General features: G+C 38.4%; 1 protein-coding gene across 1 annotated transcript in view; it reads left to right on the forward strand.

The window, feature by feature from the left end:
* The window catches only part of DOCK2 (dedicator of cytokinesis 2), a 167,146-nt gene that overhangs the window by 133,895 nt on the left and 7,424 nt on the right, over positions 1-25,827 (forward strand). The window contains exons 34-47 of the mRNA XM_064161633.1: positions 4,500-4,585; positions 8,810-8,966; positions 9,617-9,657; positions 11,079-11,169; positions 12,238-12,357; positions 14,107-14,196; positions 15,445-15,549; positions 16,029-16,170; positions 16,748-16,829; positions 18,234-18,318; positions 20,372-20,458; positions 20,790-20,966; positions 22,246-22,329; positions 24,714-24,851. Coding sequence (XP_064017703.1) covers positions 4,500-4,585; positions 8,810-8,966; positions 9,617-9,657; positions 11,079-11,169; positions 12,238-12,357; positions 14,107-14,196; positions 15,445-15,549; positions 16,029-16,170; positions 16,748-16,829; positions 18,234-18,318; positions 20,372-20,458; positions 20,790-20,966; positions 22,246-22,329; positions 24,714-24,851 — 1,485 coding nt within the window. The remainder of the gene's footprint in view (positions 1-4,499; positions 4,586-8,809; positions 8,967-9,616; positions 9,658-11,078; positions 11,170-12,237; positions 12,358-14,106; positions 14,197-15,444; positions 15,550-16,028; positions 16,171-16,747; positions 16,830-18,233; positions 18,319-20,371; positions 20,459-20,789; positions 20,967-22,245; positions 22,330-24,713; positions 24,852-25,827) is intronic.

The raw sequence follows: 25,827 nt of genomic DNA on the forward strand, positions 1-25,827 counted from the left end.
AGGATGAAAGCTCAGAGATATCTTTCCTGGTTGAGCTTGTACCAACACTGGAACTAGAGCCTGTCTGGAACTTGCCACATGATTTAATAAACTTTGCCATAAAGATTGATTCCATTAACTTGCTGTGGAATTGTGCTGAGATATGAGCATGGCAGTGCCCCATTCTCTGTGGACACACACATTATGTTGCTGTTAGCTCAAGAGGCTCTGCCCTGCTTTATGCATGCAATATATGTGCAGTAAGGGCTTAAAGTTATTTTAATTTATCAAGTGGGAATTTTATTTAGCTATTTCTAGGAAATAACTAATCCTAGAGAAAAGAGACAAAATTCCACTGCTGCTTATCTCAAGAACAAGTGTTTACTGGAGTGGAGTATATATGTAAATGTCCAGCATAGTAAGACATTTTCCTCATGATTCTTTTCTTTTGCACATGTAATTCCATTCACCCAGAATGAATGTTATATGACCTTGTAATTATAACTTTAATTGAGGATGCAGGGAGGAGACCATTAAGATCTACTAATTTTAGCTATGAAGGCTCTGTCTATCATTAGCTCAGAGAGACAAGAATTTTGGAGAGGCAATTTATCCAGTTTATGTGCAGTGTCTCTGAATAGTTTGAGTCCTGCAAAATGTCCTCACTCTCTTCCCCTTCATCTATGAAGGGAGGCTAGTTGCCTGTGTGGTGGACACATGACATTTGCTGCCCATTTTTCTTTGAAAGACCAGGTTTTTGTTTTGTTAAAACTTCCCAAAGAAAGACACATCATCAAGCAACCTACTACTATTTTTTCTGACTGACTATTTGATGGCAAAAGCTAGAAAAGGCTTGCTTAAAAAATAAAATCACCAGAAAACAATCCAAACTTAGAATAAACCTAAAGACTAGCTCTTTGAAGAGTCAACAAAAGTATCATCAAAATGGACAGGGATTGGAGATATGTTAAGGATTTAACTTGGATTAGGAAAGATTAATTCATCTCTGCTTGTATTTTTGTTCAAATAATTCATTCTATTTGTGTTTGGTATTTCCAACTTAATGTGTCTCATTGGTTTCACCAATTGCTGAGACCATCTGGGGAAGCCTATATGTACTTTCCTTCCTGCCTGCTGTTAGACTCAGAATATTGTGCTGACAGACAGTGTATTCTGGGAGTTAAGCAGCTATAGGTAGGGTTAGAGGATGGATGTTTGTTCTAGTCTTGTTCAGTGTTTCTGAGCTGACAGCACTAGAAGGTTAATAGATAAGTAACTACTGCTGTGCACAGCAAGATCCTCTGGCAGGTGGGATTTAGAATTGCTGTAAATACTTCTGTATCTTAACACTCAGTTGTTGAAACTTAGAATCATAGAATCAGTCAAGTTGGAAGAGACCTCCAAGATCATCCAGTCCAACCTATCACCCAGCTCTATTCAATCAACTAGATCATGGCACTAAGTGCCTCATCCAGTCTTTTCCAGAACACCTCCTGGGACTATGACTCCACCACCTCCCTGGGCAGCCCATTCATTATGCATAAGGATTTCAGAAAGATGTGAGATCGTCCCATTAGCAGAAACCAAGTTTGTGTGGCTTGGTACTTCAGACACATCCCTGTAGAAATAGCAGAAACGTTTGTTGTTTCTGTCAAATTGTGTTTTGAGGGATGTGGAAGCTTCTTGGATCCATTACACAGAAGGGCAGGAGGTTTTCAAGCCAAATTGATGACAATTAGGCACAGTACTTAAGTTAGAGGAGAAATACTCTTTCTGGGGCTGTATTTTGGCACAGAAACATTAAAACTTTATATTTTTGCCAGCTTTTTCATTTATTTTGGTTTACAGAAATAGGCTTTGGAAGAATTTTTTTTTTTTTTTGAGATCCAGTATTTGTGAAATTATTGCCTCTTGGAGAAGTAATCAATTCTCTACTTGCTGAATAAGTACTAGGAAGGATTTAGGAGGTGGGTGATTTTTAATGGTGCCTGACTTGCACAGTATTCAGAGATTTCTGTCTTACTGCAGCAAGTCCACAGATCAGCTCTAGAAAATGACTGGTTTGGATGTTTTTGCTTAATAATGCCTTGTCCCATAACTGCTGTGTGTTCTGTTACCTATTTAGTAATGCACATACAGACACTAAACACACAGTACTTACACAGAAAAAATAATCTGGAACCCTTTAAACTTGTTTTTCAGTCTGCACTAGCCAGAATAAATTCCCACTTTCATCTATATATCAGTGACAGCTGTTTTTTTTACTCAAGTATTGGCATAGTGTCTACTGTTCCACTGGCAATCTTCCACTTACAGAGAAAGAGTTAATATTAGAGCAGCAAACCCTGCTGGACAAAAAAATTGTTCTGTATTCTAACAAACCAAAATTCTTTGTGGCCTGTAAAGAAAAACTAAGGCTCCCTTGATTTGAAGCTCCTATTAAAACAAACAAACAAAAGAATCAAAAGAAAATTGAGAAGTATCATTAATGTAGTAGTCATTTCCCTTCACTCAAATCAGAACATGAGACTGCAGTTTCTACTGAGCAATTTATAGTTTTCTCTGAGAACTTTATGGGAAGTAGTTCTTAAATAGAGACTCTGAGATTTGCAGTCATTAAGTATTTTGAGGAGCAGTGCAGAGCCTATTCAGTACAGCACAGAGATGAAACACTTCCTGCCAGCTTCTGCTGAAATAGGGGATGACTCCATGCTGCTAGTTCTGATGGAGTTACTCCTATACTGCTACTAATGTTTCTTACATGCTTACTACATGAGTTTGCAGATTCACATTGAGCAATGAACTTTTAAATGTAGACATCTCACTGATAACTAGCAATGTATTTTCTCAGTGATCCAGGCAGCAGAATATTTCAACTGTTCTATGTCCATGTAAAACTGTGCTCTTCAAGTTTTTATGAACTTTGCTTTACTATTCAGTCATCTTAAAGCACTATACCTGGTGCTGCACTGTTGAGGTTGTCTGTCTGTGCCATTGTAGTGTGTGCACAACTTCAGAGAGCGTACCCAAATCAAATGGAAGCTCAGAGAAAGGATTTTGCTAGGCTTTCAGCAGTGCTAAAAGAGTGTGAATCAGGATGAAGAATCTTGGAAAGCTTTCATAAATTCTAGGGGTTTCACCTAACAAGCTGAAAAGAGATGTCAAAGATTGAGGAATCAAAGAACATTATAAGGCAAGAGGCTTAGAAACAAAGACGGTAGTGAGGAAAGGCTGAGTGCTGAACAAGGTCAAAGAGCCTCAGGTAACAAGCCCATGAAAAGCATTCTCATTGTAGTTAGAGCTGGAGACTAGCTAGTAAAAGAACGACTCTGGGTAGAAGGGGGTTTTCACTGCTGTTGTGCTTTATATTTGTGCTGGTTCTAACCTTCAGGTGCAAAACCAAAACTATACCCGCTTCTTCACAGCATGATGCTTGAAACGTGGTAAAAAATATGTGAATAGAATGGCTGCTTGAGAAAAAAACATGTTCAGACCTGCAGTAGTGTAATATTAATATTTATTTCTGCTAAGCTTATCAAGATAAAATACTTTCTGCCATGCATATCTTTATATTACAGTAAGTTTCATTATTTTCTGTTTCCCAAGACTGATCTATCATCTTATTTTCCAACACTTTATTTTTTGAACACTTTTATTTCAGATCATGTCTGAAGGACAGCAGCAGGCTAGTACACCCTATACTTAGGTTCAAAACACCTGGGTCTAGACTGTCCAGTATTGATTGGGATACATTTTCCTTGTAACCTTCTCCCAGAAAAATTCCAACTGAATTAAGTTACTGGAGGCTTTGTTTTATTTTTCTACTGGTCTTTTTTCATTTTATATTGAGGAAAACAAGGCACAAAATAGGAAACTCATCCTTCTTGTTTCTGTTAGGAGTATGGTACATAAATAGAAAGCCTAGAAGCTTTGGTGTTTAAAGAGCAGCCTGCTTAGTGATAGCAAACATAGCAAGATGAGAACAGTGGAGTAATACTAGAAATAAGAAAAGGTTTTCTCTCTTTGCATGCACACAGATTGCACAGACTATTTTTTCAATTCAGACATGGAGAAAAGGTAGATTTTCACCCTGCCAAGAGAGAAATAAAGCTGCTGATGGCTCCAAGTAAAGCAGTGCCGTAGTAATTCCCACTCTTTCTTAATTAGAGTCTAGGTAGTTGTAACAAATCGGAATTAAACAAGGTGTAGCATACTGCAGGACTGTTTGTATTTTGTCTGGGTGAAAGTGATTCTACTTACTCTGAAAAGCTGCATTTCAAATTAGAGCCATTCTGTGAAAACCCATAATACAAGCACTGTAAGGCTCTTTCCTCAAGTCATTTTATCAGGCTGTACTAAGAAACAGATACCTGGAGGTAGTCAGATGTGCATTATTCATCTGAGATATAGTCAAGCATTTAACCCTTGGGAATATGCAGTGTGACTATACAAAGATATTCTTTTGATTCCATGCTGAAATGTGTCTAACCTCTCGATGTGTTTGGATTTCTCTTGATTAGTTTGAAAATGAAATAATTTTGAAGTTGGACCATGAGGTGGAAGGAGGACGAGGGGATGAGCACTACATGCAGTTGTTTGAGTCCATGTAAGTAGTGCATGAAAATAAATGTCTTCAAGATGTGCTTTTATCTTACTGTTCCCACTTCTCCACTTGGTGACCTCACTTCAAAAATAGAATCTTAGCATCTTTGGTGTGTTGGTTTGTGTTGGTTGGTTGGTTTGTTTTATGCAGAGTGGGAGGAATAGCACACTGTTTGATCATACCAGGTTTGAATTGTATGTTTGCTCATTGAAACTATTTTCCTGACTCTGCAAACTAAGAGCAATAAACTCATTTTTCAGCCTGGAATGTTTGTCTTCAGGTCTTAGGCTAGCTAAGCAGTGATGCAGTGATGTCCAGAGTGGCTTTTGGTATGGTCGACACAGCCCTGCAAAAGCAGTTTCCTTCATCACACTGCAGCAAAGCCTCTGCCATGATTCCTGCCATAACTGTCACTACAATTCATCGTCTCTAATACTGGGGATTCAGCTGACACAGTGGACATTTACTGCCGTGCTAAACTTTCTTTGCTGCTAGTCAATTTTTTTTCCAAATATCCATACTAAATCTTCCTTTCCTCAGCTTAAGCCAATTACTTCTTGTTTTACTCACAGGGGGAGTAAAGAATCATTTGTTCTGTTTCTCTTTTCAGTGGCTTTTAACGAATTTGAAAGTTACTGTCAAGTTTCATTTGGCCCTCTCTGTAGGGTAAACAACCTCTACATTTCAGTTTATCATATTGAATGTTTTAGGAGCATTCATATAATGTCTACATATATTTTGAAATGCTACATTACTCAGTATTCAACCTGAGACTTCATCAATGCAGAGAAAACCTTCCTTCAGACTATGTGGGACTCTTGGAGGTTTACTTTTCCCAAGCTGTGTGCTGTCACTTCCTTGTCTTGCTTGCAGCTTACTCTTGCATTTAAGCATTTTTCTAGAGACCTAGGATCTATCTAGCTAGATCCCATTTCTCAGTAGTGGAGTTGAAAAGTCTCATCAAGCACTGCATAACATTTGCTCCTCCTGCCTTTCCAAAGTACCCTTCTTCCTTTGGCATATCTCTTCTTCTCCCCTTGATACTGCCCCATGTCCTACAAGATGTCAACATTTTTCACATTTCTAGAGATATAATTTCATATTATCTTCAGATAATATTTTTTGTTCAATCTTAGAAGTTTAAAGATACCTGTAGAGGGGCAGTTGATGCAGAGGCTGGTCACCTGCCTCTGGTGACCTGTTCTCTTATTTGTTTAGGTTTTTCCTACATTTGCACCTTTCAAACAAGATTTCAAGCTTCTGTCTCCAACTCTTTGTTCCAGTTGGAAAGAGACACTGTTAAAATGGGCTTCAGATCTATTCACTTGGTTGTATTTTCATTGCATTTCTGCACAGTTTCAGTTGCTATGTGACACAGATATTTAGCAAATATTGTGTGTTGATGCTCACCTCTGCGACCCATGGTAGCTGGCTGCTGGAAACTGACCTGTGCCAAATAACCTACCCAGGTCCAGTACAGCTTAAGCACTGCCTTGCATTTGTCTGTAGTTCTAACTATCAGCATGTGCCATGGCAGGGTTGTGAGCTGTGCTAATGAATGTGGTCCTAGGCAGCACCAAGGAAAAGCTGGGATGATAAAGAGAGGAGAAGCTGTTCTCAGTAGGCAGAATAAACAAGGCTGTTCTGCTTTGGGGAATGGAGGAGAGTTTGGCTAAATGAATGCAAGTTATGCTATGCCTCTTGTCCTCAGGCTCAGAAAACAATCTCTGGCATGTTTTACTTACTAATACAGGCACAACAGAAAACAGTGTTTGGAAGCATTCCAGTTCCCCATCATCACAGCAGCCTATCTTATTTGCTTGAGCTTTATTGAAAAAATGTGGGTTTTTAATTTTAAAACTTCTGTTTTCAAAAAGCTCTGTTGAAAATTTCAAAGGTTTCTTGCTCCCTTCTGGGCAAAAGAAGAAATCTCAAGTGTTTTGGGTCCTTTTCAGTGGGATTATTGTATAAATCTGAACAAGGCAACTTTTTAAAATCTTCCCTCCTTCCCCTACTTCCTTTTCCACAAATATCATTTGATGTGCTCCATCCTTTTCTGTCAGCTGTCAACTCTTCAGGCGCTTTGGTATTTAACATTCAATCTGCAATGTGTTTAATGGCATAAGCCATGCTTCAGTAATTTATTTAAACACTTCAGTTCTTTTTTCAGACTAGTCAGACAACAGCAATTAAAGCATTCTGGTTTTATCTGTTTGCCACTGTCTGTCACATCTTGTACAAGATGAATATTCTTTCAGACACCGGTACACTCTCCCCCTGTCTTATCAGAATTATGTTATGCTGGTGCTGTGCAATCAAAGGAACATAAGGTGCTCTTTTCATTTTGAGTACAAACTTTGAGACTGGGCATTTTGCTGGGATCCCATCCTAGGCCAGTGCTTCAAGGATTTCCTTGCAATTGAAATAGATAGGCATATATATATTTGACATGAATATGGATTTTTGGAAGAAAGCTTAATAATGTTGAGGAATGAAAATTTATTTCTGCAATTAATTATAGCTTAATGCTTCAGCATTAAACATTTTAAATAATAGTGTACTTAAAGATTAGCAGTGCTTTATTAAATGTATTTGCATATAAATTGAGACCTGTTAGTGGAACACTAGGAGGTCAGAAATGAAGAAAAATGTGCCTCTGAAACTGCTCAGCCTGAGCACACAGCACAGTTTCAGGGATAATTTTGCAGTTGCTAAGGTATTTTGATTATTTTCCTATGAGTATGCATGGTGATTTTGATATATTATTAATAGAATATGCCAAGTACACAAATAATTCATGTTCATTGTGGTGGGCCAACCTTGGCTGGGTGCTAAGTGCCCACCAACCTAGCTCTCTGCATGAGGGCTGTACTGGGGGCAAAAAAACTAAGATGGAAAAGAATTCATAGATCAAGGTAATAGCAGTTTAATAAAGCCAAAGCCACACATGGTACCAGATAGAAACTTCTCTACTTCCCCACAGCAGGTGATGTCAAGCCAGTTCTCAGGAAGCAGGACTCTAGTATATGTGATAGTTGCTCTGGAAAACCCATGTCATGCTAACAACTGCTGCTGCTTCTCCTTTCTTTTAGCTTTTGTTGCTGAGCAGATATCTTAAAATACGGAATATCCCTGTGGTCAGTTTGGATGAACTGTCCTGACTATCCACTCCCAAGTTCTTCCCCACTCTCAGCCTATTGGCCTTTAAGGGCGAAGAGGGGTATTGCAGGGACAGCCTTGATGCTGTAGAGCACTGCTCAGCAGTAGCCAAAACACTGATGTGTTATCAACACCTTTCTAGCTACCACTGCACAGCACTATGAGGGATACTGTGGGGAAAATGAGTGCACTCTCAGCTGGATCTAGTGCATGGATCTCTATATGTATGTGAATTTATAGATATCTATTTATAAAATGCAGTTTGTCAGAGAGAATCTCAGTGGGAAAATAGGATGGTAAGTAGAGAAAACAAGCTCTTAAGCAAAGAAAAAAAATAATCCTTACTGAGATGCTGGTAATCATTTCATAATGCTTAAGCAGTTAAGCTCTGAAAACAAAGCTCAGACAGTAATGTGAGTTATCTACTTCTGAATCACTTCAGCACTCTGTAGAAGCAGCACATGCTAGTATTTTTTTCATGTGGGCTGCAATCTGATGATGATGGATGAAACTTTACTAGATTTTTGTCAAAAGACAACAAACTGCTTTTTTTTTTTAATCTAGAGAAAGTTTATTGGTTGTTTTTGCTCATTTCTGAAGGGCAAATCAATATGGTGAGGTCATGTTAATGAATGCCCTTTTTTTATATACAATTGTAATTCTTGTTCATTTCAGTTTTCTACTCACATGTAACTGTACAAAGAGAAGGAAATAATTGTTGCATTTCATGTTGTGTGCAAACAGAGGAAAATAAGGTGCAGTTTTTATTGCTGCAGCGTGGCATTCCAGAGACTTGAGTTTTTTAAATCATGAGTGCAGGTTGCTCCATTCTGATGTTGGGAGTAAGCCTTGAATTTGAGGCAGAAAAAAGTAAATGTTGTGTTTTTCTCCTTTTAATTTTTATCCTATGTCTCTTCTGGATATCTAAATCACCAACACACAAAATAAATTTCTGGTGCATTGTGCAGTTGCTTTAATCCTACTTCCTAATTTACCCTTAGGTCCAGTTTTTCAACTGATGGGTTGCTGATTGTCACAATGTTGTAAAAATGAGTTTTGTGTTTGCAGTCTCACAGAGTGTGCATCTCAGTACCCTGGCATTTCTAACTTGGTCGAAAGTTTTGTCAGCTTAGTTAAAGGCCTCTTGGAGAAGCTGCTGGATTACCGAACCGTGATGAACGATGAGAGCAAGGACAATCGCATGAGCTGCACCGTGAACTTACTGGTATGTTCTCCCCTGTAACTCTCCTATGAGAACAGGGAAGAGATTTAGACTCCCATTTGCTAAAGATAAGGCTCAGCTCAACAATGTTTAGGAGTGACTTAAACTCTTGCATGAATATATTGGATAAATCTGAGAGCAGTGCCTACTCAGTCCATTGGTTTTGCTTGTGCTTTTTACACAAAATGAGGAGCTCCTATACATGCAAAATGTTACAGTGACAAAAAAGGACTTTATTTCTGCTGTTAACCCCTTTAAAGGTGCTGCACAACAGTGTTAACATCAACAGCATTCAGTAAACAACTTCAGTGAATCTCACCTTCTGGTCATCAATTGTAGGCAGAGCATGTGGCTTATGCTAATCCAATTGTGTAACCCTTTTTTCCCTGTCTCCACAAGAAAACACTTTCACCAGTGATTTCATTAGTGAACTAGAACTATCCATGTGTATTTATAGTAATTACAACACAGTAATTACTAATTAAATATTAATTGAAGTTGTAGCACTAGACTGAAACTTCAGACCATCTGTAACTCCTGTATTTCTTATGCTGTTTAGCTAACAAGAGGAGTGAGAGCTCAGCATGGGTATTTTTATTTTGTGTTTGAATAAAAGGCATTAGTAGATAACTTCTAAATGTTTGTGTCCCTAGAATTTCTACAAGGACATTAACCGTGAGGAGATGTATATCAGGTATGACAGTCCTACTGGTGTTCACTTTTGGATTCTCTTTCTATTGTTGTACTTGTGTTTTTGTTACCTCTTGTTGGTATAATACAGTGACTCTGCTGTAGCCCTGGCCTCATTTACATTCTTATTCCATCCTTTGCTTAGCCTTCAGCTATTTGGAATCTATCATATGGATTAAGCAGCTGCACTTTCCTCCCTGAGAATCAACTTTAGTTGACCCAATCATTCAACATTCATTGACTATTGCTTTAACTAAAGAAAATGCAGCTAGATTTGAGGTTTGGTGGAGGGTGTATCATATATTTAGAATAGCAGAAGCAACATTCAAGTGTTATAGAATTGTGCAATCTGCCAAGTCTCATTAAATATGCAGCACTACACACAATGCAGAATTACTAGTAAAGCACTTTTCTCTAAGAGCTATAGCTATACTGGCAAATTCTTTCAGATGTGATATGGCCTCTTAATGTCTCCAAGAGTTTTGCATATGAGCTGCAGCAAATCTTGCTGTTCAAAAGCTTGCTCTTTGCTGCCTCCTCTCATCTGCCAAATCTACAGAACCACCTGCGCCTCAGCCACTGCAGTGCAAAACCCAGAATGAGCTGAAATGAGCACTGAAGGTGATTCAGAGCTAGACCTGGAACTATCAGCTGGAGTGCCACGAAGAAACAAATCTCTCTGTCGGCATTCCTGGGGGGGAGGAGGGGCGCACACCTTCTCAGCTCGGCTGCCAAGTGACAGTGCTAGTGAACTGAGGTGCTACAGCAAGGTGTCAGAGCTCCTGTGCCAAACTTGCATTGTCTGTAAGAGGATAAGATGTACTTTTGTTGTTGTTGTTGTTGTTGTTGTTGTAGATGTGGTTGAGTTATGTGACGAGCAGCAGTTGTGCTGCTAGCAGGAATGCTATCTGAGGGATTGGGGAGGGCACTGGCAACTTGGAACAACTCATCTGCCTGTACCACCTTCCAGACTGTATAGAGACTTCCTTTGTCTTTCTGGGCTGGTATTTTCTATGTTTTCCTTTTGCTTGTGTGAAGCTTATGTTACTTGTACCTCACTGCTGTGCTTGCATCCATTTACATGGAAAGTGTTTACATGCAATTGAAAGATGATGCAGAGAAAGGCAGCTATCTCTGGCAACAGTCCAGAAATAATGTTCTCCAGGGTCTGACTTAGACCTTGAATCTAGTACTCCTTCCTCTTCCTCTCGGGTGTGGAGCTCACAGGAGGAGGTTAGCTCTTGCTCCTCTCTTTGTGCAGTGTTTCTCAGAGAGCTTTAACCCCTCAGAGTGTCCTTAAAGAAGTTTTGGGCAGTATCTGCATGTCTATGAAGTTCCCATTACAAAGTGTTTCTAGCTCATTGTGTCCCTTGGTATTCCAGTCCTGTCAATATCTAGCCTAATTCTTGACCTTTCCTCTGACAGGTATTTGTATAAACTGCGAGATCTTCATTTAGATTGTGAGAATTACACAGAGGCAGCATATACTCTCCTGCTCCACACATGGCTCTTGAAGGTTAGATTTTGTAAGCTCCATGTATAAATGAACTTTTGCAATTTTTGTCAGTTTCTAAATTAAAGATGATTGTATTAATCTTTGAGTTACTTCATATTAGTTAATTTACATGGCAGCCTTCAAGTGTCTAGTTAAAAGTACTGCAGTAGGCCATGCAAAATTAACATTAATTGTTCAGATTTTATTTTCAATAGGTGATTGAAAGCCACAGGTTGGTAAAGCTCAATATTGTAGCAAAAATAGTTCTACTTCATAGTGAGAACATTGTGTGCAAATTCTGGAGCCATTTAACTTCTGTATGGTGTTTATGTTGCAAATTTCTTACTATCCCAAAGATAAAAATGATTAAATGAAACCTGTTTTTTTTTCCAGCTGCCACAGGGGCACATCTGACTTCTCATTCCATATGGATCAATCTGCCAAATTATACTTGCTTCCTTTTGTAGCTGGTGGTTCTCATTGTAACTGATGTTATCAATATCAATAGTCAGTAAGATGCACTTCCACTGCAGGGGAAAAGTCAACATTTAAATGTTCCTCAACAAAAGTGTAAGATTTTTATAAAGGAACAGCTTTTAGTGCAAAACTATATCATGTATTTTTTCACAGTGCTGCTTTGCTTAAAATTCATTTTGGTTTTTCTGATCATAAAGAAGTATGAGGTATGTTTATGGATTGGTGGAGACAAAGTTAATATTACAAAGGAATATTTTAATGCAAAAACAATCAAAAAAAGTTTTATCACATAGTTTTTTTAGCTACAGTTTTTGGGCAGGAAATAGGAAGTGACATAGCATTTTAAAGTGTTATACCTAATCCTGGGTATCACACAGTACAGCACTTGTTTGGAGAGGTAATGAAAACATTCTCAGTGCTTTTCCCAGTTTCTTTTTGGAAGGGTGAAACAAAGGCAGGGTAAAAGCAAGCCAACAAAAAAATGAAAATCAAACCAACCAAACAAAAAACACCCACTTAGAAGAGCCTGGAGCACCAGGCCTTGGATGAGAAGGGACACATGAAATGTTGAACTCCAAAATCATATGGGTTTTAATATGTTTTTATTCTCAGTGGTCAGATGAGCAGTGTACACCCCAAGTCATGTCAACAGAATTCCAGTGTTCACAGACCTATCGACACTTGAAAGAGAATTTGTATGAGAAGATCATAGAATACTTTGACAAAGGCAAGGTAGGTCTGTAGACTTCTCCTTCTGCCCAATCTATTTTTACTGCATTACTTTTTATAGTGGTATTTAACGAATATGCTCTGTGTAAAAGGTTTGTGTGGGGAATCCTCTTTGAATATGTGGGTCAGGAGAAAATTGTGTCCTGAAAGGCTTATTCACAGAGTATATCTGTTCTATAGGAACATAATCTTTCAATAACCATGTTCACAAAGAAAGAGGGCTGGTGTTTATAGTGGTCACAAGAATATCAAGCAGTATTAAGATAATAAAATACATTGTATATACTTGCCTTTCCTGGGAGAAGAATTCAGACTAATGCCCTTTTCTAAACCGTTCAGTCACTATCTCACAAAAAATATCATTCAAAATGGGCTTAATTGTTTCAGAAGCTTGAGAATTTAATCCCAGACTTAAACAGTACTACTATGCTATTCAGTGCCTTGGTTTAGTTGAGCTTTTGGAAAAATATCTGTTAATGAAATTGCCTGTCAATACACTGACAGCTGAGCTGAGGTTTTTGGAAATAAAGCAAAAACTAGGGAGTAGGGAAAACTTCTGCACTGCTAGATAATGAATCTTATGACACAATAAGGCCTTTCTCATTGTTTTGTTCCACTGTAGCCAAAGGTATGAAGCAAGAAGGCAATTCATTACTGCTTGTTACAAAATAAAGGCTTAACTCCTGCATTGAAGTCCCTCCTGTAGTTCAGAAGGTAGAAAGCTTTTGGTGCTCCAGTGCAGTGCAGGAAAATGCACTGCCATTCGGACCTTGTCAAGGGTTTTTTTTAGCAGCTGCAGCGACTGCAGTGTAGTACTTCCCCTGCCCACTGTCATCAAAATCCTCATGATTTCTGAGCCCCCTAGCATTCAGCTTCTCCTCAGATCTATCATAGGAGGTGCGCAGGCAGCTAAATGCAGCTGTGAGTTTCAGAACTACCGAGCCTAGGAGCACACAGCATTGTGTAAAAAGTGGCCATAATGCACGTGAGCAGCATGTGACCTCCTTACACGAGCATGAGGCTCATGCTCAGAAAATCCCTTTTGTCTCTTTATTCTGAATAGATAAGAAATCTGGCAGAATCTGAGAAGTATCCTCAAGTGAAGGCATTTCTATCTGCTTCAAGACCAGTTTTGTGCTGCATACATTAAATGCCTAGAGCAGATGAGAAAAACTGTCCTAGTCTTCCCAATGCAGCTCTGTAATTCCTCACAGTAATTCTTAGTGGTAGCTACTAAGCTGTGTGAAACAAGCTGCTACTCTGGGCAAGTGACAATTAAGTCTAAGCAGTGTAAGTTTTAGGCTGACTAGGAGATCTGTCCTATGCAAGGCTCCCTAGGATTGCACAAGTTCATCATTTCTTGCAAAACAAAATACGTTTGTCTTAGAGAGGCAGTTGTCCATCCCCTCATACTCTACTCCTGTGCTGGGGTATATTCTGAATGCTGTGCACCTTAGTGATTTACTGTTCTATTTTAATGCATCTGAAAAGTTAGGTGATTTTTTTCTTATTGTAAGAATAAAATAAGTTTACATATTCCTTCCAGTAATGAACCATAAACCACTTTTATTTTTGCACACGATTCTGCTTTCCTGCAATTTATGATTGCCTTGAGTTTTCCTTTCTAAATGTGTAGTTAATAAATGAGTGCAGTTTAAAGATAGCATAATCAATAAAGCTGTAGTTAAACAGCAGTGCCTTAAATACTTGTTGGTACTGGATTTACTTTTTGAAGATGTGGTTGTATTGCAGATGTGGGAAGAAGCCATAGCTTTATGCAAAGAGCTTGCAGAGCAGTATGAAAAAGAAGTGTTCGACTACGAACTTCTAAGTCAAAACCTGGTAAGATTATATACAGATGTTCAAACTGTTTCAGTGAGAGAAATTAGTACTTCTGAGCTATCAAATAATTGAGCTGCTGATACAACTGATTGGTAATTCAATGGTTGCTATTTTGTATTGTAACATTTCAAGGGTAAAGCAGAAACTCGTAGAGAACTGTTTGCTACGGTCGCATGCACATCTGTTTGTTTTGGAACTTCTGTGGATGAGATAAACATGTTCTGACTTAGGACAGTTCAGAGGCCATGTATAAAGGCAATGTAATGTATTTTTGTGGCTGTTGTGCTGCTTTAGGGTAGAAAAACAACCTGGATAATTCTTTTTGCTCCTGATTTTTTTCTTTAAAACTTAGGAACTTGAGTCTTGACAAGCCTTAAGAATCCTGTCCTAATGGGGGATGGGGGGGGAGTAATACATCACAAGGAATTAGAACTAGGTCCAAAGGCTAGAAGATATTAAAGAAAGCTTAAATCTTGTTTGTTTTTATTAAAATTGAATTAATCTAAAATGAAACCATTCCTGCATATAGCTTCATTTCCTCCCAGTCCCAAGCTTCCAAGTGTGCAGGATCTTTAGCAAGTGTTTAGGGTTCATTCAATAGATATTACTCAATCTTCCACATGGGAATCCAAAAATGGGAAACCATGGGAATCAAAATATGATGTTGTATAACTAAAACTAGTTTTTCTCCCAATCAGTTCTCCTTTTATCATCAACCAAAAGATAAAGAGAGTGTTTTTGATAATTCTGAGTTGCATATCTCATAGATACAAGAAAAATGACCCTTATGATTTTATGGAAGACATTCTTCCAAGCTGTTTACATGGTTGTGTGTCCTTAGTGTAGTGCCAGGGCAAAAAGCTCGAGCTGATCCATACTTCAGGAACCATCTGAGGCAGGGAGTTTTTCAGAATGTATTATTTCAGTAATGCTGTCAGCTAACTGTGGGAAGTGCCAACTACAACCTTGGGTTTACTTTTTTCTTTTTATGCTAGGAAACTAGGAGTAAGCCTGATTCTGAGGTTAAACTAGTTAACTATGTGTTATATTTTCACAGAAATATGAACAATATTTAATGTACCACAACAGTGGCATGTGCACGATGATTGTTGCTCTAGCTCACCCACTCATAACTGATAGCTCTTGCATGCACACTGACCACCTGTAGTAGTACTGTAGAGATTGAAAAAACAAAAGACACTCAAAACCCAAAAATAATTGCTGAATTGCTGTTGGTTTTGCTTTCAGATTCAGCAAGCAAAGTTCTATGAAAACATTATGAAGATTCTGAGACCTAAACCAGACTATTTTGCTGTTGGGTATTATGGCCAAGGATTCCCCCCATTTTTAAGGGTAAAGCTGTTCAAATTACTATTTTTTTTTCCATCTGATTTCATATGGTCATAGTGCACGTTTCTGAGGAAAAATAGCAATGGAACAGGCTGCCCAGAGAGATCATAGATTCTCCTTCTCTGGACACATTCAAAACCTGTCTGGTTATGATCCTGGGCAAGCTGCTCTGGGTCCTTCTGCTTTAACAAAGGGATTGGACTAGTTGTTCTCCAGAGATCACTTCTGTGCCCCACCATGCTGGGGCACAGTTTGTTTTCATTCTGTCTAACAACATAAAGCACCATCTCTAGAGAATCTGTGTTGCATTCCGGCACTTGCTTAAGGGATGTCTTGCTTTATAATTAATTTATATTTGGAAAACTATAGTACTCATTCCAGAATCTGAAGACTCATGTGTGTCTTTATACTAATAAACATGCATCTATAACTTCTGCCTCAGCTTTATACAGCCCAAGAAATCAGCTGTTTATTCCTTGCAGAATAAAGTATTCATCTATCGTGGGAAGGAATACGAGAGGAGAGAGGATTTCCAGGCCCAGCTGATGAGTCAGTTTCCTGGTGCAGAGAGGATGAACACCACCTCAGCACCTGGAGAGGATGTGAAAAACTCTCCTGGTCAATGTATCCTTGAATATGTGAAAGATTACAGAGTGGGGGCATGTTAGGGAAACCTGGTTGAAATACTTGGTCAGTCTTAATGACTCTCTGATTCAGGGTTTTGTAGGGCTCTTTGTTGCTGTTGGTTGTTTGGGGTTTTTTGTTTTTTGTTTTTTGTTTTTTAGTTGATTTTTATTTTGTTATTGTTTGGAGGTTTTTTTATATGACAGGCTTCAGACCTTTCATAAAGTAGAATTTGCTGAAGTCTGCAGCTAGCAGGAGGAGCACTACTTAGGCGCTTAAAAGGCAGACAATCTAACCAGAGGTCATGAGCTTTAAATATGTTGAAATACGTAAGAACAGGATGTATTTGCTTACAAATGGAGTATTCAGTACTACTTCCACAGAAAAAGGGCTGCCCAATTATAGATTTCAAAGATGAAATGCTTAACATCATGCCTAAAGCTGAACTCTTAACATCAGATGTCATTGGCATTATTTCTGGAAGTTGGCTTGCCTTTTCATTTATATTATTTCCCCCCCAGCCTACAATATTAAATACTGGTAGTTAATAGCATGCCCTTAACTTACACAATTTCAGATATTCAGTGTTTTACAGTGCAACCAGTCCTGGAGGAGCAACCAGGATTCAAAAATAAGGCAGTACCTGATCAAATTATCAAGTAAGTCCATTGCTGTAACAGATAATGCAGTGTGGGTCAGTCCACATTCCTAAACTGACAATCTTGATTCTGTAAACTCTTCTTTTGTTGCCTTGTTTACTGACTTAGGTATTCTCTGGAATGTCCTGAAAGAACATCTACTACCCATTTACCCCTTCAGAGTGGTGGGGAAGTGAAATCCATGTTTTAGTTCCAATTTGCTGAGTTTTCAACACAACTCCTTAAACAAATACTGGGGAGAAGGGTCTTCAAGGTGGCTGGCAGTATGGGAATGGTGCAATTTAAGACTCTTGTGCAGCAGAACCCTGTTATGACTTGTCTTGCCAAGCACAAAACACATGGAGGCAAAATTGTTTCCACTGGTACTATGGTCAAGATTTTTGCTGTATAAAGTGATGGGGCTCCTCTTAGCAGTATTTTCTGCTTTCTTTTCTTTATTAGTAAAGATAATCTTGGTAGTTTGGATCAGAAATTAAAGGTTCCTATGAACTAATAGAGCAGGAGTGTGCTTAGCTCAGCTGTTTGGAGTCTCAGCATTTGTCGCTCTGGGCTGCCAAGACATGGCTTGTGACCATATTTCTGAGATTTTTTTTTTCTCTGTAAAATTAGCTTTTACTTAACATGACTTTAAATGTAATTCATCTTTAAAACAACAACAAAAAAAAAAGCCACCTTTTTCTGTAGAGAGCAAAATAATTAGCCGTAACCATGCAATCCCTGTTGTTACAAATGAGTCAGTGGTGAAAGCAGAGTGTTTATGAGCTAAGTGGAAGTCTGTGCTGATGGAGAGTGATTCACAAGCTAAACAGAACAGAATATAACATGAATTTGCAATGTATTTTTTTACATTGGTGTCCCCCTTACAAGTGTTGATACACATTTTCTTATCTCAAAAAATGATTTATAGCTTCAAATGTATTGCAGAACTGCTGGTCAGTGTTGTGAGTAGAATCGTTAGATATGGTTAAACCAGTCTGATGTGCACTGTGATTGGAAAAGCACAGGCATTTCAGTGCAGGCAGTTGTGTCACCTCTACTCAGACAGTTATTTGTAACAAAATGCACTCCCTTGTATACCATTGTAAAGCACACAAGCAGTGTGCATACCACAGGATGCACAGTAAAAAACTTTTCTAGACTTTCTTCTGTAGGTTTTAACATTCTGGAATTTTTATATCTGGAAATAACAGCCAGTCACAAGCCAAAGCTTAATACTTGTGAAAGTGTTTTGCCCCTCATTTATGGAGAAGTGGTTCTCTCTTGAGTTTTCATTAAAGTAATTTTTTTTTCCCCTGAGCAGTAAATTTGCTTTTAATTAAATCTCAGCTTGACTCAGAATGAAATATTTCACTGTAATGACAAGACCCATAAATTTCTGAATTCTGTATTTTCTTAACATTTCAGTTTTTATAAGTCAAATAATGTGCAGCGGTTCCACTATTCAAGACCAGTCAGAAAAGGATCTGTTGACCCTGAGAACGAATTTGCTGTAAGTAAATGATAGACAAAGTGATGGATGGAGTTCTGGTGGCTGTGACTGACTTTTGATCTAGCTCCTTTCTTAGTCTCAGATTACTTGTTATAGACCAAACCAAATCAGAGCCCCACTGCTCTGTACTTAGTGGTACCTCACTGTTTCAACTGCAGGCAAGCATTATGCAGTTAAATATGTCCAACACATTGGTTTTAAGCAGTAATCTTTTCTGGTACACCTTTTCATTATGAAACAAGATGTAAATAAATGCTAACTGATTTCCCTCTTGCAGTTTACAACACTTTGGTGAGCTGCCTGCATGGCAAAGAGAGGTGTGTGAAATCCTGACAGACTACCTCTGCCATTTTTATTCCCATGCATCATGGTGCAGTGCTGAAGAATAGTCTTCATTGTCCAAATGTTTGAGGAAATCTGAAACACCATAAATTACTTTTCAGTGCCATGCATAAAAATGTGTTCAATGTCTATATTTTAGTTTTAGTGGTATCTCATATTTTATAATTTGCCTTGAAACCACCCCATCCAACCCTTATGTCTGAAGCTCTGCTCTTGGGATATTGCTGGAACAAGCCAGTTGTTGCCAAAATGTACAGTTTCAGTTACATGTGTGCTCATCAGCAATGTCAACAGTTCCATGTAAGGCACTTCTTGTCTGCTGTTGTATTAAGTGCTTTAGATGCAAACTCAATCCTGACATTCCAGCTTTGCTCTGTATTACCAGGACATATGTTTCATGTTGGATTTCTTCTCCAGTTGGAGACTTTTGAAACCATTTATGAATATATCACAGAATCATGAAAGGTTAGGGGCTGGAAGGGACCTCTAAAGATCACCTAGTCCAACCACCTTGCCACAGCTGGATCACCTGCAGCAGATCACACAGGAATGCATCCAGGCAGGTCTTGAATATCTCCAGAGGGAGATACACCTTGAAATGGTTTTACAAAAATTAAATTGCCATGTTTTCATTGCTGATGACAAGACATAATGTGCATCTCTCAGACAGAAATTGGGATAGTTGTTCATTGCACTCATTATTGTATTTCTCATTACTAGCAGTTTAGATGCTGACATTGTTAAAATAAGAAGCAATAAGGTAAATGAACTAGTGGCATTTTAAAATCCCAACAGGTGGTCTTGTTCAGGAGAGAGGGGAAAAAAAACCAAGAATGTTGGCAAGTTGTGATAGGGCTAGTGCAAAAGTGTGTTTCATAAGTGAAGGGAGGAAGTATAAAATGGGAGGTCATTTACACAGAATCATAGAAAGTTGGGGTCTGGAAGCAACCTCAGAAGACCATCAGGTCTAACTGCATGGGCAGAGCAGGATGACATAGTGTAGGTGATACATAAATGCATCCAGATGGGTTTTGATTGTCTCCAGATAAAGAGACTCCACAACCTCTCTGGGCAACCTGTTCCAGGATTCTGTCATTCTCACGGTGAAAAAGTTTTTCCTTATGTTCATGCAGAACCTCCTCTGCTCCAGCTTGCACCCATTGCCCCTTGTCCTGTCATTGAGCATCACTGAGAGGAGCCTGGCTCCATCCTCCTGACACTTGTCCTTTCACATCTTTGTAAACATCAATGAGGTCACCCTTCAGTCTCCCTTCTCCAGGATAAAGAGCCACAGCTCCCTCAGCTTTTCCTCGTAAGAGAGATGTTCCACTCCCTTCAGCATCTCTGTGGCTCTGTGCTAAACTCTTTCAAACAGTCCTGTGAGATCCTTTTTGGACTGAGGGGTGTAGAACTGGACACAGCCATTCAATCTGTAATGGCTGAAATAGGGATATATGCTAAAAGATCAATGGCCAATTCTCTTTTTCCTCTGCTTTGTACAGGCTTAGTGTCTGAAGATGACCCAATCTGAAATCAAACCATTGCTTGAGCAAATTTCTGTGCTGGGTTTATTTTGCAGTGTCCTTTTGTGTAAAAAAATATACATACATTTTCCATCTACAGTATTTTGACTCTGACATTTCAGAAGACAAAAGAGGTGAAGGTTTCAATCCTGAAGTATCATTTTCTCTGTGCTGTATTTTTTCACTAGTCTATGTGGATTGAGAGGACATCATTTGTTACAGCATACAAACTTCCTGGAATTTTACGATGGTTTGAGGTTGTCTCCATGTCACAGGTGTGTATTAACATGCTAAGAACCCACACAACATGTATCTATAGGAATCTTCAGGTACAAAATAATATACAAATCAGTCACACTAGGCTATTGTTATTTACTTATTTTCATAGATACAAAACTGCTATTACTTACGTTTTATCTTTCTACTACTGGTATCAATATACCTTGCATCTGCTTTATAGTTTTATGACCAAGTCCTAAGGAACTGAACAAACCCATATTGGTTTGCTGAGCTGTAAGAGTGTTATTCATGTAGGTGAAGTTCCATAAAACTGAAATTACCTTTTTACTTCTTTATAAACCTTAGAAGTCTTTTGTTTTTCTACAGACCACAATTAGCCCTTTAGAGAATGCTATTGAGACTATGTCCACAACAAATGAAAGAATATTGATGATGATTAACCAATACCAGAGTGATGAGAACCTTCCTATTAATCCACTTTCTATGCTTTTGAATGGAATTGTTGATCCAGCTGTTATGGGTGGCTTTGCCAAATATGAGAAGGTAAGGGCTTCTGAGTCAATGCAAAATGCATACTCAGGTGGGGTATTTCATAATCATCTTGGGTCTTTCATTCACTATCACAGTAGAACATGGGCCTGGAAATATAAAAGTTGTGACTCCACTAGTTAAGAGATCTCTGTATCCTGGTCACATCAGTCTTTGAAAGCAGAAACTATCAAACTAGAGTAACTGAAGCTCAATATTAATTGTAGTTATGAGGAGTTTTATATACTTGCAAGAGGAGATACTCCTTTTGTAATGAAACGGGCTCTCACACAGCAAGAGATTTCATCTACAGTAAATGAATGAAGTTTATCCTACAGCAGAACTATTTAATGTAGCTGATCAATTAAACTATTGCCAGAGGTTTGTTTTTTTTTCAGTAATTACAGCCATTCTGCATATCAGGTTTTGTTGTTAAAAACATGGAAATTAAAATAAAAACTGTTCTGAGAACATCGAGAAAATGGAATGTCTTGAGGAACTGTACTGCAGAGTTTTTTCCCCTTAAAACCACCTTGTGAAGGCAGGGCAGGAGAGAAAGCAGGAATGGTAGAGACTCATAGAAATTCTACTATTGTTTATTAATATTTTGGATTAAAATTTACATGGGGTTACTCCACAGCTGGAGGACTCTTCTTTCTGCCTGCCATTTCATGTTATAAGTATGTGCCATGCTCAGTAGGCTCAGAATGAAAGACAAGCTTGGATACTGCTAAAAAGGCATCACATATATATATACATAAGAACAAAATATGTGGCAGGAGGGATGTATTGTGGAGGAGTATGACTTATGCTGTGGTAGTCCAGCAGTATTAGATATTTGGCAGTCAGGGATGAATAACTATATTCTTCTTTTGTACCTGAGAGATATAGTCTTTGGGGGGCTAGAGGCATGTGTGTGTGCATTATCAGACTGCTTATCTGGTGAAGGCTTCACTGTATTGTGTAACACTGGCTGGTGACATAAGTAAGGTACTTGAATGTGCCTCCAAATAAGTGCATCTTAATAAAACAAACAGTAATTGGATTTCACAATAAGGGTCTCAAACCCAGAAGTGTTGGATAGAGACTGAACAATTTTTAACAAGAAGAGATCTCCTCAGTTACCAACTGCTATAATAAGGAACTATCACTAGCAGCATCTGGGTAAGGAGCATTTGTATGGCTGTCTTATTTTATGACCAGTATTATGTCACCAGCAGGAGTCAAAGGAGTGATGATTGATTTCTTTACCGGTTGAAATGGCAGGCTGATTTTTTTTTTTTTTTTATCTAAGGCTTTCTTTACAGAAGAATATATCAGAGACCATCCAGAAGATCAAGAAAAGCTGAATAGACTCAAAGATCTAATTGCTTGGCAGGTAAGTTCTTACTGACAGCAGTCACCTGAGGCTTCATCAGCCATTCCTTTTTTCTGTTCCTTTCCTGCAGGAGAAGATAGCCTTTAGATGACTATGTCATTTTCACTGAGAGGATTTTTGATGTTGATTTTTAACTATTTCCCCAAAGCATGGAGTGGTGGAAGAATGAGATCATTCTTCTTGCAAAATTTCTGCCTAGTTCTGTGATGAATTCTGTGGTGAATTTGGGCCATTCAGTACTTAAAGAGGGCTTTAAGTACTGAAGAGAACAGACCTTTTAGCAGGGTGTGTTGCAGCAGAACAAAGGGTGATAGTTTTTAAATAAAAAGGAGATTCAGACTAGCTATAAAGAAGACAATTTTTATGCTGAGGGTGGTGAAACACTGGCCCACATTTCCCAGAGAGATGGTAGATGACCTCATCGCTGGAAACACTGCAGGTCAGACTGGAGCAGATTCTGAGCAACCTGCTCATTGCAGGATCAGGTTGGATTAAATGACCTTTAAAGGTCCCTCCCAACCCACACTGTTAGATGATTCAATCTCTGTTCTGTAGATGAAGACCAGCAAGAATGAAGCATTTATTCTTCTCTCAGCCTTGAAACAAATCTTCCACACAATTTTAATGAACTTTTTTCTACTAATTTCATAATGTGTTTGAAGTTTCTTCTTGTTTCAGTTTGATTAATCTCAGTTTGGTTATTAGTTTGAGTCACCAGCTTTTACAGCTTTCTTTTGTATTGTTGCTCACCTCAGGCTCTGTATATGGTTTGTTTCTCACCATCAGAAGTGTTCAGTGGGTGTTGTGGTATAAACTGACTGTAATACCATCTGGTATTAGGAAGTAAAGTGGCAATTTATAACTCCCTGCAAATCCCTCTAAAGAGGATAGGCAGAGCTGTCTGTAATAGATGGGCTTTAATACCATGTGTTTAAAACTTATCTTGAAACTGAACTTCCATAAAATATGATAAGGTTAAAGGGAGGACAGATGTGTACAATGTTAACAATATTTATAGGGTCAGAGGCAGAAAGGAAGAGTGGAATCTAAGTGGATTTTACAAAAAGTCCCCAAACATGAAGGCACAATCTCAAAGAGTCAATGGTAAAGCATTTAGAGAAGGTTACTGGCAGAAGAGTAGCTAAAAGCATGGTGCACAGATTTCATAAATCACCGTCTTTGAAGTCTGAAGTCTAATGAAATGTCTCTGTGTTTTAAAGAGAAATGCTACAAAGTTTCTCTTTGTGAACAGTATATTCTTAATTAAACAGCTTTACAGATAAGATTGGGTTTGTTTGCTTTTAACTGGATGTTATTAAATTAATAGAACAGCAAAGACGACAGCAGAGGAAAGCAGAGAAAGGAGTTAGAAGTGTAGTATCATGGTCCCATGTGCTTCATTAGAAAATGGATTGATTTATTTGACAAGCCAGCCTGTTCCTTCTGACAAAGAAAAAGGATTGCTTAAGAAATAGAGGTGGAGGGGAAGTATTTAATGAACTGACAGAGCCTTAACTTTTATCAGGTCTTTTCCTTTAAAGGAGTAGTTTTTAATCTTTTCTTTTCCCCAGGTTTTCTAAACTTCTGTACCTTCTTTCAGTTCAAGCAGGAAGAATGAAACATCTTAACCCCTCTGATTACTTGTCAATGGCCCCAGACCAAAGACTGAGTAGTGAAGAGGAGAGCACAGGGGTACAGTGGAGCGTAGTCAGGCTGGTTAGTGCAAGCTGCCTCTGTTCATGGCTTGAGTTGCTAAGTTTTGTATTGAAGCATTATCTTATTGATTTTTTTCTTGAGATATGGCAAGTAGAGAAGTCTACAGAGTAAAACTAAGGAGAAAGGAGGAGGTTACCCTCAGTAACCAGGCATACATACCACCAGAGCAGTTGCTGCAGTAATTGTCAAAGTGAGAAAATGACTAAACTCCCAGCAGACTGATTGTAACCCTTTCCAGTCGCTTAATCCTCCATCTGAAAGAGGAGAGTTTGAAACCACCTGCATGGAATCCACCTAAATATTCTTTCATCCCTGCCTTCCCTCTTGTAAGCTATGGCAAGCACTTTCTTAAGGAGGTGGACCGATAATCTAAGACTTTTTTTTTAACTCTGGTATGGTGTGTTTAATCTCATAAGAGATTAACACTGAAAAACATTGAAGAGAGAAAATGGTCACTGTGAGGCACCCAAATTCTTCAAAGTTAGAGTAAACTCACTTTTCAGGAGCCCCTTCCATCTTGTACTTGGTGCTAAAAGCTGAGATAGACTGACAAGTTTCTCTGCCCCTCACAAGAAGGATTTTGGCATTAGCAGATACTTTAAATGGAGTTAGAGGGGTCATCAGACCCAGTTTAATGTTATCATTCCTCTTTTTTTCACCTCTTCAAGATACCTTTCCTTGGAGCTGGAATTAAAATTCATGAAAGAAGAGTTTCTGATAATCTTCGTCCTTTCCATGACCGCATGGAGGAGTGTTTCAAGCATTTAAAAGTTAAAGTGGAAAAACAGTATGGAGCCAGAGAACTGGTATTGCTCTCCTTTAAACTTCTACACTTTCTCTTTACTTAATACACATCTTAGACAAAATAACACACTAAACTTCTGTGGCATGTGGGTTTTCTTGCGATCTGCAGGTAGTAAGAATTGAATTTTATAGTGAAAAGTTTCATTCAATTCTGTGACCTATCAAATATTCCTCATTCTGGAAGATTTGAAATATTATGTCTATTGAAATTGCAATTCTTTTCTGCTCTGTAAAGAAGTAAAAGCAAATACTCATGTTTCTCCTCTTTGTAATTTTACTTAGTGGTTTAGAGCTTTGATCTGCAATTGATGTCTCCCTGTGCTAGCCACTTCCAGCTGCGTTGTGAAGTAAAACCTATCATGTGTATAATACTATAAATATTAGTTGAGACTAAACTGAAGTATCTGGGAATTGAAGGATAACTTCTAAGTACAAAGTCTCCAGACAATTCTTGAATAAAGTGGCCTATCTGAGCTTTTGCAGGCTAGCAAGAATAATGCTGGCTGTTTTTTTGATTAGACACCAGTGGCTTTGGAAATTGTTTAGCAACATTGCTTTCAGCATCGATGATTTTATAAGAGGATTTATTTCTTCTGTTACAGGGGAAAACACAGCAAATTTCTGGCCTAAATTTTTGTATGTGGTACTGTTATACACTTCTATGATGAAAATTCTGTATGTCTTTCTCAGTATCTTTTTCTTGTTTTCAGTCTCATGCCACCATCATTACACAATAATAAAGAGGGTGTAATCCACAATTATCAGTCTCACCCAGTGCTGAACCTTTCAGCACTTGGACATATCAGTGCTTCAAAAAAGCAGCCTGTTTAAAATTTTGCAAGAGCAGAGAATGTACCTTCGGTATGGCCCTACTGCTGTTTTACCAGCTCTGACTGTCTCTGGGACTAGCCTGAGCTTTTTTTTTTTTTTTTTTTTTTAATTGAATGAAAACAACAACTAGAAAATAAGTGATCCAGC

The sequence above is a fragment of the Pogoniulus pusillus genome, chromosome 22 (assembly GCF_015220805.1).
Source record: "Pogoniulus pusillus isolate bPogPus1 chromosome 22, bPogPus1.pri, whole genome shotgun sequence".
Classification (NCBI taxonomy): Eukaryota; Metazoa; Chordata; class Aves; order Piciformes; family Lybiidae; genus Pogoniulus; species Pogoniulus pusillus.